Source organism: Rissa tridactyla, chromosome 3 (assembly GCF_028500815.1).
Source record: "Rissa tridactyla isolate bRisTri1 chromosome 3, bRisTri1.patW.cur.20221130, whole genome shotgun sequence".
Taxonomy (NCBI): domain Eukaryota; kingdom Metazoa; phylum Chordata; class Aves; order Charadriiformes; family Laridae; genus Rissa; species Rissa tridactyla.
Window position 1 is genome coordinate 9,251,238 of NC_071468.1, and position 27,069 is coordinate 9,278,306.

Here is a 27,069-nt window from a genome sequence, read left to right on the forward strand (position 1 = left end):
AGAATTCTAAATACATTTTTATGGCTAAGTGTCATTTCATCACAAAAATCAGTTCTTGCGCGTTTATATACGTATCCTCTCATCTTCTTTTGAAGCATTGGAGGCCTTCATCCTACAATTAAGCAGGTGTCTGTTCAGCGGACACATTGTCAGAGATACACGGAACAAACCTCAAAGTTGAAGATACGTTGTTAGGAATAGCCGTTTGCTTGGAGATGAGCACAATGACAGTGCTTTGCAGATCTGGGACTCCAGTTGTCCTTCGTTCATCATCGAGAGAGGGGCACTGAACTTTGGAAACATCTTGCTCTTTTGATATTAGATAAACATGAAGAAAAATAAACCAAGTGCAACATCTTTGACTAAAGTTGAATAACAGCAGCGTAATCTTGCTGTCTGTCTCATACCGTATATTTATGGCAAACTATTGTTTTCTGTCTTGCAGGGAATAAATCACAAAGGGAGGAGCTGGACTCCATTCTCTTTCTTTTTGAAGTAAGTTTTCCATACCGTGAAACTAATTTTATTTTAAATCTCGTTGGCATTATGTGCTTGCTTACACCTTTGCAATGAGGGGTGAAATGAGCTATCAGTCAAAATGACAGTAGGTGTCCATGACTGTACAAGGTGAAAGGCAGAAAAGAGCAAGGGTGTGCACTAAGTATTCAGATACAACAACAATAAAAATTTTATTATGCAAAGGGAATGCTCATTGAATTAATATCCAGAGTTAAGAGATTTTATCAAAATAACTTGAAAATTACACAGTAATACATCTGTCCTAAGGAACCGAGGATCAACTCTCTGAAAATATCCTGGTTTTTTCAGTAGAATTTGAGAGCAAGTGATCGGTAGTTGCATAGCCTCTGCTAGGCTAAAGCTTTCAAAATAGTCTTTCTTTTTAAAAAAAAAAATTAAATATGTTCTTGCTTCTGTATTTTATGGAGGGCGAGTTCAAAACAACAGTACTTTTTGCCTATGCTTTGTCAGCATGAAGTTCAGTGTTATGTTTATTTTGAACATGTCACAGCAGGAGTTTGGGCTCTACTCCTTTCAGATGGAGGCATCTATTATAATCGGAGTATTTGGTCTCGCAGCACAAGGAAAATAAAAGGATAAGAGCCGTCAATTACTGCGTATCAGTTTGATCTGAGTGTGTGAAATGTTAATTTGTTTAACCTTCTTTTTTTTTTTTTTTTTTTTTTTTAAATTCAGTGGAGCTTCTTTCACTTCTGGAAGTATATCCTTCCCAGCACTAGCAGTCATAACACTTGCAGTGCTAGGGAGGAAATGTTAGTTAACTTTTGCATAATCAAATTAGGATGTCTTTAACTTAAAGAAGAATAGGCTGTGATAGATCATTTTCCAAGGGACCTCTTTAATTAAGAGTTATTACCTACATATATTTGGATGCAAGAAAATATCACTGGAGCAGATGAAAGCCTAACACACGAAAAAGTTTTTATAATGCACACCAGAAGTCTTAGCATAAACTCTCCCTGTCTCTGATGTCAGAGATCAGTGGTGTCTTCAGTTGTTTGGGGTTTTTTTTTAAATGATTCATTAGGTAAATAATTGGCCTAACTTCTTTCTCAAGGGTAGATACACACATCTTCTGGTGATTTCTCTTTGTTAATACAACTACTAACTTTTTACTTGAGTATCACATCATAGAAATGTTATCTTTGTTTATATTCTGGGTTTTTTTTTTTGGTAGGGGTGGTAGGAAAAGAATCCAAACTTTCAATGGGACTCTAGAAGCTGAAATTAAAATGAAGGCTAAATGTTCTCAACTCTTATCCCTTCCTCTAAAAATAGAAAAAACAACCCATCCCAAACCAAAAACCTCAGAAGTATACGGCTTCATATTTTTGCGTTAATGTATAGTTTGTAGTTAGAATAATGTTTATACTGACAATAAGAATGATGCTGTTTAGCCTAACATGCCTGTAATATGAAAAATGGCCATGAAAATGTTGACATGAAATTCTGGTCTCATCTTCTGACTTTTATGATGTAGCAAGTTCATCTCCCTTTTCCTCTTCTCCCTCCCTTTACCCCTTTAACTACAAGGCTGCATTTTCAGACTGAAATCTGAAAATCAAATTGTATTTTCTATTACTTATGTTGCTAGTAAAAGAATCTTTAAGATTCTCCGTGTCAGAGAATGTGAGCTCGCATATCTGCTAGGATGGTATTTGGGGCAGGAGAAATTCTTCACCCTCCCACCCCACCCCCAGCGGAGAAGGTATCACCGCACCTACTGAGCAAGGCTGTGCCATTTAGTGTGAGCTCATTAATACACTTACTCTGTGGTCTTGAATAAGTAATTACATTTCTGTGTCATTGAATGGAAAATAGCTAACGCTTACTCACCCGGTTAAAGTGAATAAATATACATTCCTGTGTCTTGAAAATGGGTGGCTAATAAGTGCCCATTTAATACTGCTTAAAAACATCAGGAGAACATACTGTATGAAGAAGAAAACACCCCACATATATGAACAAAGTGTTGCTTTGGGTCCTGATCGAGGAGAATTATATTATAGCCTAGTCATCGACAGCTTTGAGGAAGAAGAAATCGTTTAAGATATTTATGTGGAAATGGGAGCGATCCGCTTCATGGTGTTTATCTGCTGTGGAAGTCAGTTTGCAATCCATTTGTAACTCCCAACGCTCGATAACTTCATGCATTGTAGGAAAAGAGCTTTTTGGAGTGCCTTTTAACGCGCAGACCAAGAATGCATCTGAACACAGGACAAGAACAAATGTAAATGCCAAGTAATTAAACATTCATAGCGTAAGCCATAGGAAACAAAACTAATTGATTGTTAAGCTTGCCATACTTGATCTGATGTCAGCATGAGCCAGAGGTTTCCTGGAGTTTTCTTCTAATTAGCTAAATAGGTAATTACTTAGGATTAACAAATCCAGAATCCATGTGCTGAGGGGTAACAGTTTAAAAATCAATAAAAATATTTATGAAAGGAATCGACTTCTGCCTTTTCTGGTATAGTTTGGTGGGTATTTTGCTGCTGTTCTTGAGTGACACCTAGTGTGTATATTAAGGAAAAGTAACACATGCCTTTTCCACAAATCTTCTGAGAACTAAGGTGACTTAGTTGTAATTTATTGAAGCCTTAATTTTACACGTTGGCTACATAGCTTGGCCACTCAACATCAAACAACATATCATAGAAGAAATATTAATCAAAAGGGAGTAATATGAAAGGTTAATGGTTCACTTTGTAAAGTGCTTTTTTACAATTAATATTGCAATGTTCTTAGATCTAATTTCATATTCTCTACGGTGCTTTGGCCTTGTCGTTTTCCAAATAGATTTTCATGAAGTGATACAGCAACTGTAACTATCTGTATTATTTTTCCCTGTTTCAGCTAAAAGGCCAAAATTATGTGAAAAGCAAATTTGTTTTTTTCTCTGGTAAGGCTTAGTTATCTCCAGGTTTGTAGTATATTTTCAGAACGTGTTAATATTGTTTCATGTATTACTGGCCTCTGTGATTTGAGGGCACTGTTATAGCTGTCATCTGAGCACTGTGTATCACAGAACTCACAACAGGATGCACTCAGTTACATAAGTTTTCTGGGTACCATAAGATATTATGCCATCATTTGATTGTGAAAGCTTGTATTTTTTTTTTATAATAAAGTATTTCTTGCAGCATCAGATACTGATTCTTCTGACACTGCGGTTTTTTTGCCTCTGTACTGAAATAAGAGCAGACCGATGGTTTAGATACAACGCGTAGATCAAATTCTCTCCATTCTCTGTAATTATGCTTTATTAGTTAAGAACAGCCACATCTCTTAGGCTGATGCGCTCATAAAATTCATTACACTGATTTAACATGTTCACTGCATGAAATATTTTATTCTTAGAATTTTTCAGATAGTTTTCCAATGTAGTAAAGTTTCCCAAAGTCACTTAGAGTAGCGGTTATTGTTGCTAGAAGTTTTTCAGATGCGGTCAGTGTAGTTCAGGTCTCACTGCAGTTTTGTAGGTAGCTGAGAAGAAGGGTTAGGTATTCTTGCCTTCCACAGATGATACGCATGCTGAAAGCTTCTCAGTATTGATTTATTTTTTTTTTCCTTGTTTATTTTTTACCGGTGCACATTACTATAACATAAAGCGCCCTTGTGTTTCACAGGTCCTTCTTTATAAAAGCATACTCTCTTTTTTCATATAGCCTGCACAAAGAGGGTTGTTTATGCTGTAATCTCTTAATTTCTGTAAATCCATGTTTTGTATGGAACTCCTGGTTTCTTGAACTTGGTGAAAATGTGAGTTGTGTAAGTCCTTGGGTCCGGACACAGAGTAAGCACAACTTTTTTTTTCTTTTTTTTTTTTTTTTTTTTTTAAAGAATTTACAGAATTACAACTCTGGAAAAGCATCTAATGTAACTCATACTGGCCTTGCTGTGATTATGCTTCTAGACTCTTCTATCTGTAGAGCCTAGCCTTGTTGAAATGAGGAGAGGCTAGCTGTGGTTATAAACAGAAATAGACAGAGCTCTCTGTTTTGACCTTCGAAGTTCAACAGCAGAATTTTTAACCTGTCATTCCTAGGTCTGATTTGGAGTATCCTGAGTGTGTACGCAGCAGGTGGATTTAAATACTAAGTGGATGTAAAAGAGAATATAAATGTGCTAATAGCCTCTGCAGTATTTGTATTAGACACACTCAAATTCATCGTGTAACGTTTTTCGGGGTGATAATCAATAAACTTTGAGCTCTTTATTTTGTAGCTGTAGCTACTGGTTTTAATGCAGTGTTGTTGTCCTTAGAAGCACATCTAAATATAGACTACAAATGGCCACGCACTCAGAAGATTAAGATGTGGTATAAATCCATTGACACGTGGATTGGTCTGCTATCAGAATGTGAAGGTAACGATTACAGAAGCAGCTGCATAGCCTAAATTTATTACTGCAGATGTGCCCAAGTTACTTGTTCTGCACATGCTAATGATAATTCAGTATAGGTTTATAATTGGCTATAGTCTGTTAGGAACCCTTTTGAAAAGTAGATTACAGACCATATGCAGTAAATACACTGCATCTGTCAGAGGAACACCTGCTATGGTGGTGGGTGACCAGATAGCTCTGTGCAGTGATGCAGCTTAGGAAGATACACTTCTTTTTTAGTACTGCCTAGTAATGCACATAAATATAACTTTTAAAATGTATAACTTTCATTCTTCTTGATTAAGATTGCTGCGGATATTTTAAATATCAAATTCTTCCACCACCTTGTAGGTCTACTTTATATAAACTACTGTGTGAATTAGCAATATTGGTTATGCAGTTTAAAATACATCTCAAAGCCGGTGGTGATTTTTAGCAGGTTGCTTTCAATTTCATGAAAACCTGCTTCAGTGAAACTTTCAGTACTTTTGGATTCATCACTCTTCTACAAGACTTTAGTGCCGTGTTGCTATTTTTTATGAATGTGCAAAAGGATGTTCTTTTATATCTGTAACATTTTCTTAGGATGGTTTGCTTGTCGGAGGATGTTGCTACGTTGTGATAAAACTGTATAAAATTGAATTCTGCAGAAGTTAATTGTGTATTGGAACTGGCCAGTGTGAAAAGTACTTGTAAAATTTTTTACAAGAAATAATGAAGTCAAGTGACGGTTGAGTTCTTATTGCCACACGTCCTGATTTCTCATTTCTTGGGGTTATCCCTTTTATTTAACTTTTCCCCTTTATTTAACTTTCTTGTTACTACTTGCATTTTCCTCATATCTGCACAGCTCGGTGGCTTAATTTCCCCATCTGCAGGTTATCTTACACTTGAAATCAAATTACCGTTAAGAGCTGGTGCTTTAAATTCAGGTTGTAGGTTCTGTTGCGGCTTTTCAGTTGGTTGCCTGCGCCTACTGGATCACCAGTTCCACTGGTTAACCTCAAGTCTGTCACCCAGACTTGGCTGAATGATTCTCGAGCTCAATAGAGTAGAGAGGCCTGATTTGTTTTACAGCGATAAAGTTGCTTATAAGCCCTTCTTTCCTACACATAGAAAATTACTTTTGGAACCGTCTACAGCTTGTTCTGCCATAATTCTAATTGCTTCACCTATTATTGCTCTTAAAATAATATTGATGTTATTCTTACAGCGTTCTGTTGTAAATTCTACCTGTAAGTTGCGTATGTTTGACTTCAGAGATCTTACTGTTCAATGTTATGCCTAGGGCAAGAATAAGTACCTTGCATGCTTTGGGCAGACATTTTCCCTCAATGAGTAACTGTAAATAATTTATTGATGCAATAAATGGAGTATTCCTTTATGTAGATTGAACTGCTGCAGGCACACTACCTTCATCAGGCTCTTGGCTTTGTCTAAATCGGTGAATAGTAGCTGGGAAATTTCTAAACGACTGCAGATTTTAGTAGTTGAACACTCTAGCTCTTGTGGAGATACCACCAAACAGTACTTGAACATAGAGGCACGGGAGAGCCGTTCTACATTTGACTTGGTTTAAAGTAGATCCACCTGCCGCTGACTAATAGAAACTCCTTATCGTGTAAAAGTTGTAGCGAAAAAAGCTAGTTTTTTTTTTTCTCAGAATCCATTCTCCCGGAGTTAATGCTATTCGGAACTTGTCATTGACATCGCCTGTGAGAGCATGTTCAATCAGCAAGAACACATTTGTTTTTCTTTAACGAGAGAGCCTGCATGGCACGGTACAGAACAGCTTCTTGTAGCTGTGGAAGGCAGAACCCCAATGCTTATCGTCTCACTTCTGTGTGAGTTAAGCTGGAAAACACTTGGGATCTTCAGCGTAAGATTTGATAACAGCCTTAGCCGCCTCCTCGCTCTACAACAGGGCAGCGCAGCACACAGTGGTAGGCACAAAGCCACCAATCGGGATGTGATCCAACAAAGTTGGCAAAAATAAGACTTTTTAAAAGAAATTGCTGTATCGGTTAAGTCAGGGCGATTCCGTTAAAATACAAACCTTGGTATTTTTTTATTTTACTTTGATAAAAGAGAGAGAGATGTCTTTCAAAAAGCAGCATCCTGTGTAAACTAAGATTTAAACTTAACATTATTCCTAGTCATGCAGGAAGTCCAGAAGAAAAAGAACTATGGATAATCAGTTAAAAGAACTGACAGATACCCTGATGTGTTGATCAGTAGTAATACCTAATTTCTATTTCAAGTGTGCTATAATGGATTACCATATAGATGCGGCAAAGCACTAAGCATTAAATAGATCTATGTGTTTTCCGAAAAAGCAATATTATTTCGCACTGCGGGGTTTCTTAAAATATTTCTTATTAGTGGACTGTGAAACTAGAAACAAGATGTCAATAGCCAGTTTGGATTCACAGCGATATCACTAAAAGTCTCGGCTGGAGTGGAAGAAACTATTGTTTGTTTTATAGGAATAGCAATATGCGTGGTTTTTTGTGGGTTTTTTTGTGTGTGTTTTTTTTTTTCTTTAGAACACCAGGGGTTGGGAGGGTGTAGAAAATGTTCTTGGAAAAGCTAAGTTGAAAGGACAACAACTGGAGCTTGTTCATGACTTATGCATTCTTATGTCACGCTTTGTCTGGGGACTCTAATGCACACATGTGAAAATTACTAGTTAAAAGGCACTCCAGCTGTAATTTTGCATTCACTTGTAACATTCCGAAGTTTTTATTTAGTAGCGTAGACTTTTAACCATGGTAATTTATTTTTGGATTGCAGGAGCAAATGTGGACTCTGAATCTAGATTGCTCATAGTCATTCTAATCTGCTACAAACCTTTCATATCTTCAGTAGGTAGCTGTGATGCTAGCTATCTAATTTGCATCTTGAAAATGACTTCTGTTTACTGTTTGGCAGTACTATGCAGGTGATTAATCACATCTTCGCATTTTTTCCAAAGTGCATCCAGATATATATTTCCCCCCCCCACCCGGTTTTGAGATGCTGAAAAGGAGAACGACACGGGAAATGATTTAAGTGTCTCAATTTTTGCTATATGAAAAGATTTCGGGATATGGAAGCTTTCTTCAGATAGGAACTTCTGTCCTCTTCCCATTGTATTTCAACCCTTGAATTGTTTTCTGGAGTGAACTTTGTGTTCAAGTTTGGGTGAAGTTTGTGTAGCATAAAAGATTCCATGGCACAGTAAAGGCAGTGCCTCTGGCCTTTCCCAAATTAGGGTTAACATGCTTTGCATCGTGCAGGGAGGGCGTAGTACAACCCAGCTTCCTTCAATGCGCCGTTCTGTTTCGAAATAACTTTACAGGTCGTGGTTATTTATTTTGATCCTGAATCAGCTGGGATACGCGAGCTGTAAAATTACTCTAAGAACGTTGCTGAAGCTCCTGGGAAATACGTACTGTTTCTTATGGCAGCTAAGGAAAACTTACTTGCATGTCATGAGATTACTTTCACAAACTTTCATTCATAACACATGAGTATGCCGTGCCTGGTGTCTAAGTATACATCAGACATTAGGTGATGTAAGCTTATATTTTCTAACAATTTTTATTTTACAATAAATCATTTTACCGTAACATCTGACATATACAAAGATAAGCATTTTCACTAGTAGTATTACCAGATTTTGACAAATTTCTAATGCAACGTTCTGATACAGAAGCGGTGCTTGATTTTTTTTTTTTTTTTTGGAAGTTTAATACAGTGTGTTCTCAAAAACTACTGTTTTGAAACAAATGAGAGAGAATTTACATCCAAAGACAAGCCGAAGGTATCTTGTTAGTGTGGCCTGTAAAAGGAAGTTGGTTTTGTTGTAGTGATCTCCTGTACTTCTTACGATTATTTAAATGATGGAAACAAAATATATGTGGTTTTGTCTGGTTTTCCATAATAAACGTGAAGATGTTTTGAAGGTTCCTCCCTGCAGCGTGTTCTGATACTTGAATCTGGACAGTTTTTTGTTACTGGTTTGTCTTAGGCTTTTGTTTAAAGGAGCCTTTCCTCAGGCGCGTTGGGCACGCTGTGTGTGATCGGTCTAACGTGTGCCTGGATATCGACCGAACTCTGCGTGCAGGGTGCCACCGCTCTTGCAGCGACTTGAAGTATTTGTGATTTTAGGTTAGAAGCTCCTTTCTGCCCTGTGCCAAGTTAAGTAAAGATTAATATCAGAAAGAGTCTTGAGAAGTGGCGGGCTGCTAGTGTTTTAATATTTAGATGGATAATGGTAACTCTTTGTCTGTGGATCCTGCAATCGGGTTGGCAGAAACGTGGTCCTTAACTAACAGGTAAAGCCCAACTGTGAATCATGGCCTCATTTTTAGCCAGTCAGATCCTTCATCCCAAGCGCGTTCCTCCTGCCCATGGATGGGGAGCTAGACCTCTAGCCACCAGCCGCCCGCTCCATCTCTCCCTGCTGCCACGGCGTCCTGGGGGGGGGAGCTGAAACAAAATACGATAAGAACATAGAAGGGATGGGCCTGATTTATATTTTTATTCTAGGTAAACTTTTAGAAATGCCAAATACTATTTGGGGAGCATGTGCTATGGTAAAGAAGTGAAGGAAGACCAGTCTGTCTGCGTGACCTGAGGTCTAGTTCCCTAAGTCTACAAACTTCTCATTACTTCCATCTTCTGCCATGGAGACAGGAATGTTCCATATTCAAAAAGACTCTATTTTGAGTGTTGTATATAATTTCTGAAGCACTTTGTTTTCAAAAAAAAAAAAAAAAAAAGTCTGTCTTACTCCATCTCTTGAGCATACTGTTTTTAACAGCAGTAATGATTCATGTGTTGGCCGTCTCTGAAGGATTGCATAAAATGCCAGTTCTTGCTTTCTTGGCTGTGATGCTGTATTTCCTCTTGTGAGCTTTTATGTGCAAAAGACCAACAAATGGGTCACCGTTGCTTAAATGACTTGTCCTTCATTTTGCATCCTGCATGTAGTATTTCTGAAAACTCAATGGCGCTTTGTTGTGCAGAAGTTTGTTCCAGTGATTTTTGTTTGATAATTAGAAGGAACTCTGGCTGACTGTTAGCCATTTATAACATGGTGGAGTTTAATTTTATTTCCGAAAGTAGATGTTGAAAACTAGTTTCTCATTTAAATACATCTTCTTAATTTCATATTTCAATGGCTGAAAAGATCCAGGCACGTTTTTCTGTGATATCTATGTGAAACCATGTTTGTGCTATCACTTTTTTTGGAGACTGAGCAGCAGTAAGTTAGCAGTCCTGTACTACTAATACATACACCTACTTGCCAAGCCCTAATCTATACGACTAATAGTTTAAAAAAGAGAAAATAAGGGGAAAAATAAGATGTCTTTGAGCCCGTTAAGTTAAAGTACTTTTAAAAGACGTATTTACCCAAGACCCCCAAAGAGTTTTGATTTATTCTGATTATTTAATAGTATTACCATCCACTAAACTGACAAATAACGACAAATGTTCTTTACGACTAAGATTATAAGACTCTATTCAGGAAAGCACTTAAGCATATGCTTAAATTGCTTTGCTTTGTTGGCGCCCTGAAGCGTAACAAAACTGAGGGGGAATGGGTTTGACCACAACCTTTTCCTTTGTTTGATCTGCCTCTGTTAGGATCAGTCCAAAACTACGGAGGCAAGCCACTACCTATTATTCCACATAAGCGCTTTATTAACTGCGTGTGCTGTGAATTAAATTAGTCGAGCTTTGTGTAATTTGGCTCGGTTTCGCTCACCAGCTGAAAACACAGGTAAATCATCTCCCAGTAAAAATAACTGCACCCGCTGTTCATCTCTGCCTTAGCTGGGAGCTCAGACCCCATTAGCTGATGAAAAGACAGACCTAAGCCACAGAAGCTCAAAATCTGGACCGCATCAATCTAGTGGTAGTCATTACCAGACACTTCAGAAAAACGTAACCCAAAGTGAGCTTCGTGGAGATCTGTAACTCCTTCATTTGAAGTCGGTTTATATTCTGGAATACTAAGGTTTTGCAAGTTAGTGGGAAAGGGAAGGGGGTTCATGACCGTGTCGTGATATTTGTTCAGGACCATTCCAAGTATCTTTCTCCATAACAAGAGAGTAAAGAAATGGGCAGGAGTCCTTATGATGATAGGTATTTTCTTTCGATTGTGTTCTCTATGTATATATTACCATTTCATTTATGTCTCGTGCACTAGTTTCTCTCTATCCTCTGAATGAGCCAGTTTGTTATGGAAAATTTGACTATTTAGTTTTGTTTCCTGCAGAAGATATTGCAGCTACTACCTGAGAGGATTTTTTATCGATGGCATTTTCGCAGTATAGGTAAGAAGGAATGGTTTAAAAACACTCTAGTACAAATAAAATCAATGTTTTGTGTAGTCGCTTCCCTGGTTCTGCAAGTCCTGTTAACCACAGAGTCCCTTAGTATTGCCCATATACAAACGGTACTTACATAGGACACTTGCAGCTGAAAATTCTCGAAGCATACGGAAAATCTTTTTACCTGCTGCATCCGCTCTGTGTGTTCCCTGCATTGTGTGGTTTTGGTTGCCTGCTTCACTTTTATTTTGCACGAATGCTCTTTGAATTTTAATATTCTTGCATTTACCTAGGTCCTCTTCCCTTTCTTCTCTTTCACGTGCTAGAAGCTATCGAGATGATGGGGTTTATAAACGAACACATCTTTTTCTAATCGGTTCCCCATTTGTATTCACAGACCCAACACCAAAAATTAAGATTGAGGAGGGTTGTGGAATCTGTATGTGACTCTTGCAAATTTGTATTATGATGGTCTTTTGCAAGCGATCACATGTGAGATGCCCATACAAATTTGTAGTACTAAACGTTGCCCTTTGCCTTATGATAGGTACTGTGTTGAATTGGACTCTTGCCACTTCTCGGAAATTTATTCTGTAAAATTTATGCTGTGAATAGGAGGCTGTTTGGCAGTTGAGCACGGGCCGTGCTAAACTACGCGCCAACCATGGGACTGCTGCAGTGAACAGGAGCTTAATTTCTTCTCTGATGTTCCTGTATTCGCTGTACAGTTTAGTTCATTAATATTTGTGAAACACTCAGCGGTCACGCTATTTGTGGGAATTAAATGAGGAATTTCTGGCTTAGAGCTGGGATAGTGAAGGAAAGAGATTAAGGACGAAAATATGAACTTTTTAGTAGCTCTTTTTGAACAGTTTTTCTTTTAATGAGCGGTCCGCAGTTTTACTGGCCTTTATAAGTGGAATTTGGAATACGTGGTATTTCTGCAAGTTTGGCCCCAGCTGCCTTTCTCTAATTCTCATATAATGGAGGATTTGCCAAGCATCATGTGTAGGATATGACATTGGCTGTGACAGGCACTAGGTACCTACAAGGTACAAAACCCGCCTGGCGGCGTTCCTGTGCACCCTGCTCTAGGTGACCCTGCTCTGGCAGGGGGGTTGGACTAGATGGTCTATCTCCAGAGGTCCCTTCCAACCCCTACCATTCTGTGACGAATGACATTCACTTGGTCAAACCGAAGAGACCGTCCGTTCTTTCCCCACGCTCCTACATACAATGTCCTCTGTACATACTCTGGCTTCGGGAGCAAGGGAAGGAATAGGAGGAGCCTGGCAGAGTAAAGTCGCGGAGTTAGTAAAGCTCTGCTTTTTTTTTTTTTTTTTTTTTCCCTTAGTCTCCTAATTTGTTCCTCTCCTCATTTGACCAGATTGAATAAAGCTAGAGTCAAATGGGTGCAGAAATATTGAAAGGTGAAACAGATTTATTTTGATAGTCAAAACACCCTGAAATCCAATGAAGTAGCTCAACTTGATAATTTCCTCTGAATTAAAAATCTTTGATTCATCACTACTTTGAAAATTCTGCCTCCGAAAGCTACCAAAGTGGTCCTAATGTTTTGTTTTGCTGTTTGTTGAAGTAAACTTTATGCTGCTTTCGGGAGGTCACATTTCTTCTAAGTAGTATTTTTTTTTTGTTGTGGTCTGGTTTGGTTTCTAGCACTGTTTCATCAGCTGCCATGTTTTCCATCAGAACAATGAATTTGCTGTTGCAGAAAAAATAATGAGTGGAAGTTAAAGGTCAAGGAAAGGGCTGTTGTCACATTTCCAGTTAGCACTGACAAAAATAAAAGCAGACATCTGCTTGACCACTTTACTACCATTTCATCTGAATTATTCCAGAACAAATTGGTTTTAGTCAGTTGTTTTAGAGCTAACATATTCTTTATGCTTCTCTTGAATAGTCATATTTGATAACTTTTTTTACCTGCGTCCGGTAAATGAGCTACAAAATTTGGTGGCGCAATTATTTACAGTTGTACCTTAGGATTTGCTTTTTACTTAATGTTCATGTGCATTAATATGTATTTGCTATATATGTTAATAATTTCCACTTAATACTGTGAAATGGTGAGATCTTAAGGGAAGGATCACATTTAAGGAATGCACATAATTCACAGATCCAGGAGAAGGAACAGCTGAGTGCCACATCCCGTCGTTATTATCAGAATTGGATTAAAAACATTTTTTAACTTAAGCATTTGATGTATAATCTCTCCCTGATTTTTAGGTCAGACATTTGAAGTTAAGGGCAGTTAGCCTGCTATTTCTAAATCCGGAATCGAATTATTTTACGATTTGAATAGCTGTGTTTTATAAATACAAATGTAGCACAGATTGCTAGCATCTTTTTCCTATTGTTATCGTCAATATTAGTGTATTTGAACGTATTAATCCTACAAGTTGGACTTCTTGATTTCTCCAAATCTAGCAAATTAAAATTTCTCCTGGATATCTTATTTTTAATGAAAATAATTTGAGAAATTGTCATCTGACTAAAACCAAAGTACCTCACTGTAAAGATACGTTGTATTTAATCTTATAACACTGATGACGATTGTAATGAGATTCACTTTGGGGTTTTTTCACTCCATAGTTTTCTTTTTCTTAAAAGACCAGTGCAGAAGCCATGTAGTAAATGGCATTAAACTAGCCTTTTTTGTAGTGTTTTGTAAAAAACATTCTGATGGAAAGTGACCGCCTTAGTATCTGATACGTGCCTATTTAATTTTTCTAATCCAGGGTCGATTCTGAAGAAACTTTTGCACACTGGAAATTCTCTCAAGGTATTTCTATTTGATAATGTATTCGTATTGCTTTTTCCTTTAATTCTTATGAAACATATTGCTTTACATTTTTCCAATATTAGTGTTTTTCAGATTTTCAGGCTTTTTAATTTTACTTATTCACCTTTTAATCATAAATTTTACTATTGTAATCCTAGACTATTTTAGTATTATCATCTTTAGTTGTTTTGCTGTTCTAATGACCTTTGTTTAATAACCTAAAGTTACTTGGAGAAAGGTATCAATGTATTTTGCTTAGTACTTTTATTTTTTTGGATCTCTCTAGCATTAAGTATATTGTATTAAACATATTGATTTCTTGTTTGCCAAAGAGTTCTGAATCTCTCTTTCCTTTCTCTAAATACGTTACTAAAATTAAAATTGTATCTTGGTAATAAAAAAAACCCAACAGTAAATAAACTTAAGAAACTTACTGAATGCGCTACCTTGGGTGGTTTTGTTGCATCTCAGTTTTCACGAGGATCTTCCGATGCCAATGACGTTGGAGACGATCGCTGGCTTTGACCTCTGCGGGCCAAGATTTCAGGTTTAGTAGGGCACGAAGTATTGGCAGCTCCCTGGTTGTGCGTTACACTCGCTGTTGGGCTTCCAGAGCCCCTTTTAAGGTTGAGCCAAGATGCATTTGGCTCTAGGAACTGGGGGAGTGGAACCAGGACTTTTTTGGCCTCTGAAGTTGGAGTGGTAACGCTTGGAGTGTCACCGCCTTGGGTAGAGCTTGCTCCCACCCTTCTCTGCTTGGGATTAAATTAACAATGTGATTACTCTCGGTACGATGGAAAGACTGACAAATGCGTAGCTGGGATGAAAGGAGTTATCCTGCCTTTTCTTAATTATTTAACTGTGTTACTGTACGTACAAATTTGTTTTAATATATTTTTCTACAAAATCGTCCCCTTGTAGATAAGATGTGAAGGAATCCGACTGTTTCTTCTCTGGCTTCAAGCGCTTCAGACTAACTGTGCGGACGAGCAGATATTAATATTTGCGTGCCTTGTGCCTGGCTTTCCACCTATTATGTCCTCACGAGGTCCCTGTACACTAGATAACCTCATTAGTCCTCCTGTTTCGCCAGACGGTGAGTGAATGAACAGTATTTCTACGATGGGTGTGTATTGTCTCCCCCTTCCACTGAGGTCATTGTGGAGCTGTAGAGTTTCTTGTGGGGAAGATGGTATTTGCCTTTATAATTCAGAGATGTATTTGTTGCAGCCGTATATAGCCTTCTGAGCTTGTCATTCCCAGTTCAGAACGATTGGATCCTGTTGTTCGTTTATTGGTTTTGGTTGGTTTTGTTTTTTTTTTTTTTGTAATTGAGATGCAGCTGTATGAACGCGTTACTGCCAAATAAGTAGATGTGTAGATTTACAGCTTATTGGTTAATCTGCAGCGATTGCTTGTGCAATCAAACTGCAGTAAGTTGCAGCTGGTGCCATCCTTGATGGTTTGTGGTAGGACTTGAGGAAACACGGGAAGCCCAGGCAGTGGGCTTTGCTGGAGTCCAAAACACTGGACTTTGACTTTGTACAACTTAGTAGCACGTTAATGATTATTTCCAAAATTAGTCTTTTTGTAGAAAATAGATTTTATTTAACTGTTTTCAGGTTTTCTGTGTTTAAAACATGTTCTTTTCATTTTAGCTAAGATTTTTCCAGAAGAAATAACCCCACTTTTGCCAGCTGTCTCTGGAGAGAAAATTGCTGAAGACCAAACCTGCTATTTTCTTCAGCTGCTATTAAAATATATGGTAATTCAGGTGCGGAGGATATTTTTTTTTTTTAACTATTCATATTTGGAGGAATGTACTTGTGGCAGAAATTCTAATCTACGCTGTATCTGTACGGAGCTGGTTTTGCCCCTCCCCAGGAAGCAGCAGTCTTCTGCAGTTTCGTACTCTTGTTTTCAAAAGGAAAGTAATTCCAAAGGTATTTCCTTGTACCATTTTTTGGTGAAAATAAGAAGTTTTTCACACTTGTGATAAGAATTCATGAATGTTATCCAAACTTGCAGGATAACTGACTGTTATATGTGCTTGAGGTCACACTTAGAAAACTGATATAGAGGAAAGATGCCGTTTGTTCTCTTTGGACACGTACATAGCTGAGAAGACATGTAAAGGACCACTGGAGGAAGAGAGGAAAAAGGAAAGATCACAGGGGCTGGAAGGGACCTATGGAGATCATCTAGTCCAACCCCCTGCCAAAGGAGGTTCACCTAGAGCAGGCTGGATGGCTTCTGAGATTTTTTTAATTTTTTTTTTAAAAGGATGCAAGTAACATGTACATCAAAATTTTAATTATAAATAGGTCAGATTAATCTGTACAGGAAAGAAATTAAGATAATGTACGTATTTAAAAAGTACAAATTAAGCAACATTTTAAATAAAGTGGGAACTATAGACAATGAACATTAAAGAACTCAATATTAAAAAAAATAAAAGATAATGAAATACTTTGAGTTACTTTTTTTTTTGGTATCAAAAAGCAAGACTAAAATGATATTTGGAAGAGGTTTTGTCATCTTGAATAAATGCCTCATTTTGAAAAGTGGCTGCATGAAATTAATGAAATTATCAACTTCCTACATGGCGCTCTTTGTTTTACATATCAGAGTCTGACAATGCTTTAGTTAAAAAAAAAAAATATTTTCACTGTTCTTTTTATACTCTTATTACGCGTTTGGGATCTAAAAAACCTGACTACGCTGAATCCAATTGCATTTTGGTTCATCAGCATTCATTTATTTGTTTTGCTTGGTAAAGGGGAGCACAGTTGGGCAGTACCCTTCTTGCCGCAGACGAGAGATGAAATTAAAATAATCTGATGCAAATGCAGAAAGATTGCTCAGAGCCAGAACACAGAGCAAATCTAGATCTTCCAGAAAACTTATGTCTGCAACTGAGTAGAATTTAATGAGAGTCAGTTTATTTACATAACATTTTAGATACATGTATCTTTATATAAAAAAACTCAGTAGTCTTGTTTCCAAGCTCTATATATGTATTTTGCAAAAGTAGGACGTTGCAAGTTCCACAATTTATAGAGATTTGGAAGAAGCTCTAGTACAGATTAAAGTAAGCAAACGTGTTTAAATGAAAATAAATAAATAAATCTGATGTGACTGATGTAAACAAGTCAGTTTGTCTTTAACTTAATAAATTGTCATCTTGGATATAGATTCAGTGAAATTGTTATCTGCTATATGCAGTTGGACAGGCTTTCCTAAGAGCTTTTGCTGCAAAAAAAAATATTAAGAATCCTGTAGTCTTTTGATGTTGCTTAAAAAAAGAAAAAGGAAAAAAAAAAAAGAGGTGGGCCTGAATTTAAAGCATATGTCAAAAGATGAACGGTTTCAGTGCTCACTTGAGTTTCACAAAAAGAGAACTGATGTAAGAGACTAAAACCCAAGCAGGTTTAAATCATCAGCGGAAAAAGTGCTTTGTTGTAGAGATGTCTACTTTTACCTTTCTTATTTGAAATTGTATTGGATTTTCTTACACAAACAAAGAAAACACACCCATGTTGGTTATGTGCAACTTATTCCAAATTAAAGGTGTTTTAATATGGAAAGAGCAACTCCCTCAAAATTTGGCACAGTCTTCCAAGGAATCGCAGTTCAAAACTGTTAGTAAAGAACAGCTTGAAAGTCCGCGTCTGACTCTTTGGTGTTGATCTACACAAGAGCAGCGGAGTACCTTTAAAAACAAACGTAGATGTCAGCCCCTTCCTTGTCAGTGGAAATCACTTGTGCCTTGAGTCAAATCTCGCAAAGGAGTATTGTTTACTGTCTATGTGTGTGCAACCGTGTTAAACGTGGGCATTGAGTATGTTTCTGATGACACATATATTTGTGAAAAAGTGCAGCCTATAGTAACTCTGTCTAAATTTACAGGTAAGAAGCAAATTTGTTAAAAACCTCAGTACGACGTTTTTTGTGCTTCATTCCGTTAGAACAGCACGCACGTGCTAGCGTTCTTTGCTGCGCTAAAGCCTTCCTGGTAATATCTTATATTCCTACCGCAGCTCGTAAAGTTTTTTAGGGGTGGTGCTAATTTTTTATGTCTCTTGTTAAAGTGTAATTGTTTATCTTTTGTATTTAGTGTGGAAGTACTGTCAGTATAACACATTAACTTAAAGCTTTTTGTTTGTTTCTCTTTAACTCCATAACAAAGGCTGCAAGCTTAGAGTGGAAGAATAAGGAGAACCAAGACACTGGTTTTAAGTTTCTCTTTACCTTGTTTAGAAAATACTATCTTCCTCACTTGTTTCCATCTTTTACAAAGCTAACCAACCTCTACAAACCTGTTCTTGGTAAGTAGTGAATTTTGTCCTTTAAGTAGAAAAAGAAATAACGTTCTCTGTAGCATCCCTGTTACCTGCTGGCATATCACTCTAGTTCTGTTGAATTGAGGATTTTTCTTCCTTTGTCTCGGGTTCTGATTTTTTTTTTTTTCTAGCACAACTTTTGATTTTCTGAGACAGTCCAGGAGGCGGCTGCTGTTCATCACTGCATAAGGGCTGACCTGACTCTCCTTTTCTAAGGACGTTTCCACTGGCATAGCATTTATATCGAGTCAGCGAGGACTCTTAACTGTGATATGTAATGAAGACAGAACATGCTCTCTGACGGGTTTTTTGAAGAACCAGCAAGCTGCCCACGTGTGAGGGAGTAGCTAACTTGGTCGCTTTTACTTCACTTTTTGTTTCCTTGAACAGAAAATGCGCATGAAGGGGCAAAGGAAGGGAAATGGAGATGTACATCGACAGTTGCAGGATTAAAAGCATGTTATTTCAGAAACACTCACATTGTTCCGAATTTTCTACTGCATTATGTATTGGAGGCCATAGGAGCGGTGGTGTTGATGCACATCCGATGTACTGCAGCCTCTTCATTATCCTTCCCATCCCTCCTCTGGCTTTTAACTCCTGTCCTTTGCAGTTTCATATTTAGTGTTGAAAATCACCGCAGTGTCATTTCAGCTGTGTTGTTCACAGGTAGAGCCCAGGCCTTCCATGTTTATCAGCTGTGTACAAGTGATTTTTTTTTTTTTTTCCCCTAAACGCAAGCATCTGAACGAGTTACGACCCAACCTGTCTCCCTTTGGCAATCTTCCACTTCCTCCCATGTGTTTTCTTTCTTTTATTTCAGCTTGTGCGGTGCTCTTTGCACCTGAGTTAACTTCTCTTTCCGATCCGCTAAGTATCCTTGTTCTTAATCTTTGCACTATTGAGTGTTCTAGAGCCATCTTCTCTTTCTCACTGTACTTTATTAATAAATATCTGTGAAACTTATAGAATTAACTTACACTGTAGTAGGAGTGGTTGTTTTGTTTCAGATTTTGCCCTTCTTTTTGCAGCCCTTCTCTTTTGCTTTCCTTTGTTTTGCATGATACAAATTACAACCTTCAGGAAAGATCCATGCTTTTATGTTCTTGCGTTTCTTTAGGGGTAATAAAATTACGATAGAATAGAACCATTAATATGATAAAAGCAGTCAGTCATTGCATCTGCTATTTTGTATGGAGAAAATGTTGTTGGTGACGTGTTCGATACATTTAACCGGAGTCTGGAAGCAATTACAGTTTTTTAAGATTAGGTTTTCTTTATATCTTCTCTTTTTATCTCACCAGATATTCCCGATGTAAGGCCAAGACCAGTATACATCACTGCAACACGAAACAACGAAAATGTCTACAGCACGAAAATCCCATATATGGCAGCTCGCGTTGTTTTTATTAAGTGGCTTGTTACCTTCTTTCTTGAAAAGAAATATTTAACTGCTGTTCAGAATACAAAAAATGGAGGAGAAGTGCTCCCTAAAATTATTCAGGTGTGCTTTAAAGTTTTACCTCTCTTTTCTTACGTACCTGCTAACCTTGCAAATGATCGCAGTGCACTGGCAACTGAAGCAAGAAAGAAATGCTGCCCCTAAGCGAACGATTCATTGATTGTTTTATTTGATATTACAAGTGATATTCACTTGATTATTTTATTTTATTTTTTCTTTGATGAAGGAGGGAACCTCCAAGGGAAACCCTTTAGTAATTTACTAGAAATCTTTTTCCTTATAGCTGTTTCTCTTACTAGCTGCATCAGTATTATGTTTAAACTTTCAGAATTTTAGCTGGAAACTGCCAAACTTGGACCACGGACCATTTCCCAGCAACATCAAAGGCTGCTTTGTTTTTCCTCTTGATTTTAGCAGCTGTTTACAATGAGATATTAGAAAAAATATTTCACTTTCAAATTGCCGGTTGAGGCTTCTCTGGGATGAGGCACTTCACGATGAATTTTATAGAAATAGATGCTGCTGCTTTTAAGAGACTTTCCGGCTTCCTGTTAAAAATTTAGGATCCAGGTCAGCTTACATTCTTCTCTTGAATTGTATGTCAGTGTCAAATCTGTATTCAGTGGAAAAGCGTATATTAGCTATTATGTTAGAACTGTATATTTTCAGGTCAATTGTTTTTGGAGTTCTTCACTGTAGAATTTTGAAGCCCTAAACCATCTAAGTGTAGCTTACCTACTGAAAGTGCTTTTCTTTTTAATCAATCTTTTCTTTCTCATTGGAAATCCCACCTTTTGTATAAACTGCTGTGCCGTTCCAACAGACTTCAGCTGGAAAAAGATTTTTTTATTTTCACTGAATTTTATAGACAGCTGACACCAGATAAATACTTAAGTTGAATAACAGTATTGCTGCCCTCTGAATGGAAACTCGTCAAAATTTATCACTTAGCTGAAGCTGTGTGCCAGCTTTTGGCACACGTTGACTTCTTAGTAGTTTTGACGTTTGCTGACCGTAGCCTGTGCCTTGTTAGAGTGGCTGAATCTTACCCAAAAAGTTAATTGTGAAAAGCAGTAGAGATGTTATTGCTGCTCTGTTACCGCTCGCTTGGTCAAACGGAGGGGGCAGCTTTATTCATGTGAACATAAAGCAGAACTGCGTCTGGGTGATGCTTTGAGTCAGTGTAAGCTTGGGTTCTTTTTCTGGTAACTCAAAAGCAGTTTTTTAGTTCTCTGTCTCCTCCTGGCTGGATCATTTTAGCCAGACGTGGTTTGAGATGTTGCAAAATACATGCAGTGTCAGCACAAAACCTGACAAAGAGTTGTCAGGAATAATTATGTGTAAGAATATCAGCCATGTATAGTGGTATGATCGATCTTTTCCCAAAAATGAAGGGACGTGGGGATTCCTCTCCCTGCTGTGTCTGTGCCTACTTCCACTCCCACCGCTGCCCCTCTCCCTTTTTTATTCTTGTCTTACGGAGCAGACAAGTCAGTTGGCTGTTCTGGGCTTGGGAGCTGGGGCATATGAAGTGCTCATCATGTAGAGTGTAAGACCAAATTCCTTCTTGGATCAAGTAGTAGGTGGAAGATTACACCTCCTGACTGCTGGGATCCCAGTGTGTTGTGTGAAAAAAAAAAAACAAACGCACTAGTACCTTGAGTTCTATGTAAGCATTCCAGATTTTTGGTGGACGCTATTTCAGTTATTTACTTAGGCTTGCGTTTTCTCCTGTGTAGACTGTTGGTGTTGTAAACCAAGATAAAAACGCAGAGCTGGAAACCAGTATGCCTTACGCAAGCGAGCAGGAGAGAAACCATTCTAACAGCAGCACCTTGTCCGACAGAAGGCTCAGCAATTCCAGCCTCTGCAGCATCGAAGAGCAGCATCGGACCGTCTATGAGATGGTGCAGAGAATCCTCTTATCCACTCGAGGATATGTTAACTTTGTTAATGAGGTGTTTCGACAAGTAAGTGTGTATGTTTAGTTACTTTTTTTTATATATATTTTTTTTTTTTTTTTTTTTTTCAAAGGAAACATCATGGTTATGAGAGAGAACGCTGCGAAGGCTGTTGGTCAGGTCACTGATCAAACTTGACGCTAATCACTCCAGCACCCTTTTAGTTTGGAGTCCTTCCTAGGTCTAGTTTTAACTATAAAATTATGACATTTTTGTAGGAACTGAAGCTTGTTGCTGATGCTAGACAGCAACGTGTCTTATTTGAATGCGCCGCTTTGCTTGGTTTTGGTAGTGTGACGTGATTTAAAGGTGCACGAAGAGCTTTTAGCTTGCAAATTTATTTGAATTAGTAAGGTTCTTGTGATTGCGGTCAGTATTTAATATCTGTTTGAAGATTGATTGCTTCTATTTTTCATTAACGTGACTAGTATTTTTCATTAATTTGACATCTTTTCGATTGTTTTTGATTAAAAATGCACACGGACCTACTGGAGGGCTGCCAATTTCGTTGTTGTTGCTGTCTGGCACCAAGCTAGAAATCGGTTGAAGCCGCGGTTCCAGGTCACGTAACTGTGCGGAAGACACTCTCCAGCAGCTGGGGGAGCACACCTGTGAAGTACCTTGTGTGGCAGGGTTTAGGAGCTCCTTGGACCAAGTGCTTTTCAGTGGGAGGGATGGCATTTTGGCAGGCAGGAGTACTTTCGCGTGTGTTAAGAGCGGCTGTGGCTTGCTTCCCTCCCCTGGTGTGTGTTAGGAGCATGTTAAGGTTAGACCCCCTTCCAGGCTACAAAGGCTAACGTGACGCAGTACGCTTATCTTTATTCAATGTGATCAGCGTTCAGTAATTGGAACAGATAATGGTATTTGGATCCTCTTTGTGTTTCTCTCTCCCTTGCAGGAATCTCACTAGTCCCTGTGAATTCCTCTACTCTTTTTTTTTTTTTTTTTTTTTTTTTCCTACCCTAGTTCTTAGCCTTTCTAAAAGCATTCTGTGTAGCACCCATTCATCCCGCTGATGAGCTGTTGTTTCTTTAATATTCTAGCAGCTGGCTTCTGGCTCTTTCAGTTTCTGCGTCCTTAATAAGTCGACAGCGTGTGGGAAGGCGTTCTCCGAAATGGCGCGTACTTGCTGTATGGCATAGTTGAACTTGCTTTTGCTAACCCTTCAAATTCTCTTGAAGTCAGCTGTTGGATGTTGCACTTCGTGCTGACAAGAGACAAGGAAGTGTACTATGTGATGCAAAGATTTCCCCCAGCCTGAGCAAGATACATTTGTGATAGTTTTAGGATAGGGTATAGTTCCTGGGTATAGGAAAGGTATAGTTTTTGACCCCGTTAAGAGAGTAGGTAATCTCTTCATAGTTGAAAGGGCCTATTTTTTTTAGTATGACAAATGTGTTTTCATCTCTTTCGGTAGTTTTATAATGTAATGCATATCGATTTTTCTTTTGTGTTGGCAAAATACACTTTTTTTGTACCAGATGATGTTTTCAGACATTGATTTCTGTGCCTGTTCACTGCAGTGCAAAGGTCTTCTGTGATTTTTTTTTTGTTCGTTTTTTGTTTTTTCCTTTCAGTCTCCTAAGACTTCCAGAAATGTGGGGACGCAGCAGGTCTGGCCTTTGTAAGCTTTTGGAGAGGACAGTCTTACAGGATGATTCCTAAATACAGACGTTGAGTAGCATGTTGAAAGTAAATTCATGGTGTTGATTTCCAAAAGTGTAGGGAGAAGGGATCGAATGCCAGCCACCGTTACCCTCATCACAGCTTACTGCCTTGTCTATACCTACGCTTGCTGAAATGGCATTTCGCGTCATATACTGCCGCTACAATATGAAGTCATCTTCTCCAGAAAGCGTAGCACAGTACCTAAGTTTAACCTGCCAGACCTCTGTGGCGAGTAACAGCTTGTGAGATGAATCCACATTAAGTTAGAGAGCTTGCAAGGAGCAGAACCAAGCTTTTCCTTTTTGTGCGAACAAATACGGCATGGAAGTCATTTGGAATTCAGAGTTATGGAATTGTGAACAACGTAGGTATATGCATAGGTTGTCGAGCAATCCTAACTCCTTCTAGTACAGGCATAAAAGTAAAAATCATGTATCCTTTCTTTTTTGAGCTGTATTATTTATGGGTACGTATTATTTATGTGGGGGGGTGTTTGTCTGTGCAGGGACATTTGTGTCCTATATAGTAAAATTAGTTAACTTTTAAATTTAGGCGTTTTTACTGCCGCCTTCTGATGTATCAGCAACGCGAAAAGTCGTTAAGGTCTATCGAAAGTGGATATTGCAAGAGAAACCTGTGTTCATGGAGGAGCCGGACAAAAAGGAAGACAGTCAGGACGCTGTTGTCAACTTAGAGGATTCATCAGTGCAAACGGATGGTAAACATGTATGATATCAGTTTTACTTCTTTTATTCTGTTCGCCTACAATATACGATTTAAGTTTTAAACTCGCTTTGTAAATGACTAACAATTTTAAAAATGCATGGAAAATCCAGAGTTAAAAATGCTTTTATTCAAGGTCCAGAACTTTAAATAAATCTTGAGTGTTCCGTAGCCCTTTGTGAGTGCAGGGAAAGATTGCAGCTATTTTGAAAAGTGTCATTTGTTGATAATTCCCTGTCTATACAAATAGGATAGCAAGAGCTTAATGGAAGAAATACTAATACGTTCTGCAGTGTTAAAATTTACAATGTCTGATGGCCTGGTGCATGTAGGAATATTTCCTTTTGGCGGTAGTTACTTAAGAATTTGAAAGTATCTACTAATTTCTATATACTGGGTGAAATATTTGTATTCAGACACCTTAATCTAGGAAATTGAAGTGTAGATACAAACTGCATCGTCTTTTTAATATGCTGTATTGAACCATCAGTAAAAGCTGACTTTGACACTATTGACACTGTGAAGCTATTTTAAAGAGAAGCTTTTAAGAAGAGAAGCTTCTCTTCAAAGCTATTTAAAGAGAAGTTTTGTTGTACTGAGAAGGAGGTTCAAATTGTAAAAACATCGCGAGAATTACGAGGTTTGGCAGATGATTTTTGTAAGGGATTTACAGTTTTGCCAGGCTTAAAATATTACTGTAGTCAGTGACTACACAATGTGACATAAAATACTTCAAATAACATAGTTCTTAAAATTTTTTTTGTGAACCTTTAAGTTCCACATACTGTCTGCTCAGAGATTAAGAAATAATAGGCGTTAATTCCTTCTGAAATGAATGTAGGATATGACGGTTTCCTGGTTTTTGCTTTTGACGCTTTAAAGGATTATGAATAAATATGGACGTATTCCTTTCTGCTCTGTCACTAACTGAAACGTGTTTTTGAAAGCTTTCCTCTGACCATTCAGGACATAAGCGCTCATCCAGCTGGGGAAGAACGTACTCCTTTACCAGTGCTGTTAACAGAGGATGCATATTAGAAGATGAGGACAAAAATGTTAAAGCTGGTGCTCAAGCTGCATTACAGGTGTGATGTATAGAAAGGTTGCGAGGCTCTAATTTACGTAATCACGTGACTTACACTACAAATTATAATATAGTCTCTGAGATCAAGGAAAACTACCAGCAGTTGATGGGTTTTGTAAGATTTGATTTGGACTTAATTTATAACTCTTTAAAAATTAAGATTAAACCACGTGACCATGGATTAGAGCCAGACATCTATTTTAAGACAAAGGGGCTTTTTTTGTGTGTTTTTTTTTTTTTTTTTTTCCCTACTGTGGATGCTAGGAATTAATCAGAACTGTACATTTGCTCTCGTTGAACCTCATTTATTGGAAGTATTGGTGGTTGCTCAAGCATGTAATGCCAGGAAATGAGTAGCTGGAGGAGTGACTGAACCGAAGAGGTACCTACAAAACCCATACTGTGCCACGCGGGCCTTTGTTGGGTCTGTAATGCCACCTGACTTTTTGCTGGAATGATGTAGAAAAATAAAGAGACAGGTGGAACATGAAACTTGCTCTAAGAGAAGTGAAAGGTTTGTCTGGAGGAGGAGGAGTATTTTATTTTAAGTCTTGACTTTTTTTTTTATTTCCGATACTGTGTAAACTGACTGTAAATGCCTGTCTTGAAGGTATTCTTGACAAACTCTGCGAACGTTTTCTTACTGGAACCATGCATTGAAGTCCCGGTGCTTCTGAAGGAGCAAGTTGATGCTTGCAAAGCAGTTCTGAGTATCTTTAGGCGCATGATAATGGAACTGTCAATGAATAAAAAGACATGGTAAGCTTCATATAGTCTGCATCATTTAAGAGATAATTATCAACACTTAAACTTTATGGGAGAATTATTGGGTAGGGAATCAGGGGTAGACCTTATTACATGAGTCACACTTGCCTCTGGATTGATTTGTGAGATTGCAGGTTCTGCAGAGTCTACATCATTGTACTGTTTGGCTTCAAGGTTCCGGCTGGTGTTTCAATTCCTGACTTGGCCTTCTGAAAAACTAGTTTTTACGGTCCGTAGCCAACTAATGTTATTTTGCAAATGGTCTGTGAAGTCTGAGGCGTGATCACATTCTCGATATGTAAAGGCTTACTGGAGAATTAAGAGGGTTTTTTGGTATGTGAAAATTAACAAGTACAATTAATAGAACGTGTGAACTAAAAGTACAATTTTGTTTTGGAACCAGGGAGCAGATGTTACAGATACTGCTTAGAATAACGGAAGCTGTGATGCAGAAGCCAAAAGAAAACCAAATAAAGGATATGTTCGCTCAAAGCATGTCGGGATTACTTTTCCGAGTGAGTGTTTGGATTTGTTTTTGGTTGGTTGGTTTTTATGCTGATTTTTCATTATGATTACCCATAGTTTGAGTTAAGTACTGTTGAACCTACTCGTAAAACATGAAAAAATTCTCCTTTGCAGTAATACAAGTAATTATTTTGTGAACTGTTCCCTAACAGAGGGAGACAGATTCCGGGTGCAACAAGCAGTTGATTTGATCTGTTCTTCTGGGCTCTGTTAGAAACCATGGTAGAACAGGCAGGCACGCAGTCGCTTTGGGGGATGTCTCCAGCGAGTATCTCTAAAGTGTAAGCTTGACGTAACTGTTTTCCTAGAAGTTCAGCTGGCACGTCAAAACTGAGTCACGCCGAATGAGGTGAACATAGTTATGCATTGTATTGTACTTTGCATGCTGAGCTCCAGTATCTAGGTCTGAGTGTCTCTGGCATAGCTCAAGCACTACAGTCGTTCCGTAGGTATACGAGACAGTTCTTCGTTCTATTATTATTATTA

General features: G+C 38.0%; 1 protein-coding gene across 3 annotated transcripts in view; it reads left to right on the top strand.

Annotated features, from left to right (window-relative positions):
* The window catches only part of RALGAPA2 (Ral GTPase activating protein catalytic subunit alpha 2), a 140,549-nt gene that overhangs the window by 9,711 nt on the left and 103,769 nt on the right, over nt 1–27,069 (top strand). For all 3 annotated transcript variants that reach the window (XR_008465735.1, XR_008465736.1, XM_054197043.1), the window contains exons 3-14: nt 446–495; nt 11,180–11,252; nt 14,009–14,052; nt 14,974–15,148; nt 15,711–15,826; nt 18,242–18,380; nt 19,700–19,899; nt 21,597–21,827; nt 24,039–24,212; nt 25,157–25,294; nt 25,904–26,052; nt 26,462–26,573. Coding sequence is in view for 1 of the 3 variants with exons in the window: in XM_054197043.1 (XP_054053018.1) it covers nt 446–495; nt 11,180–11,252; nt 14,009–14,052; nt 14,974–15,148; nt 15,711–15,826; nt 18,242–18,380; nt 19,700–19,899; nt 21,597–21,827; nt 24,039–24,212; nt 25,157–25,294; nt 25,904–26,052; nt 26,462–26,573 (1,601 nt within the window). In the remaining 2 variants the exon portion in view is untranslated. The remainder of the gene's footprint in view (nt 1–445; nt 496–11,179; nt 11,253–14,008; nt 14,053–14,973; nt 15,149–15,710; nt 15,827–18,241; nt 18,381–19,699; nt 19,900–21,596; nt 21,828–24,038; nt 24,213–25,156; nt 25,295–25,903; nt 26,053–26,461; nt 26,574–27,069) is intronic.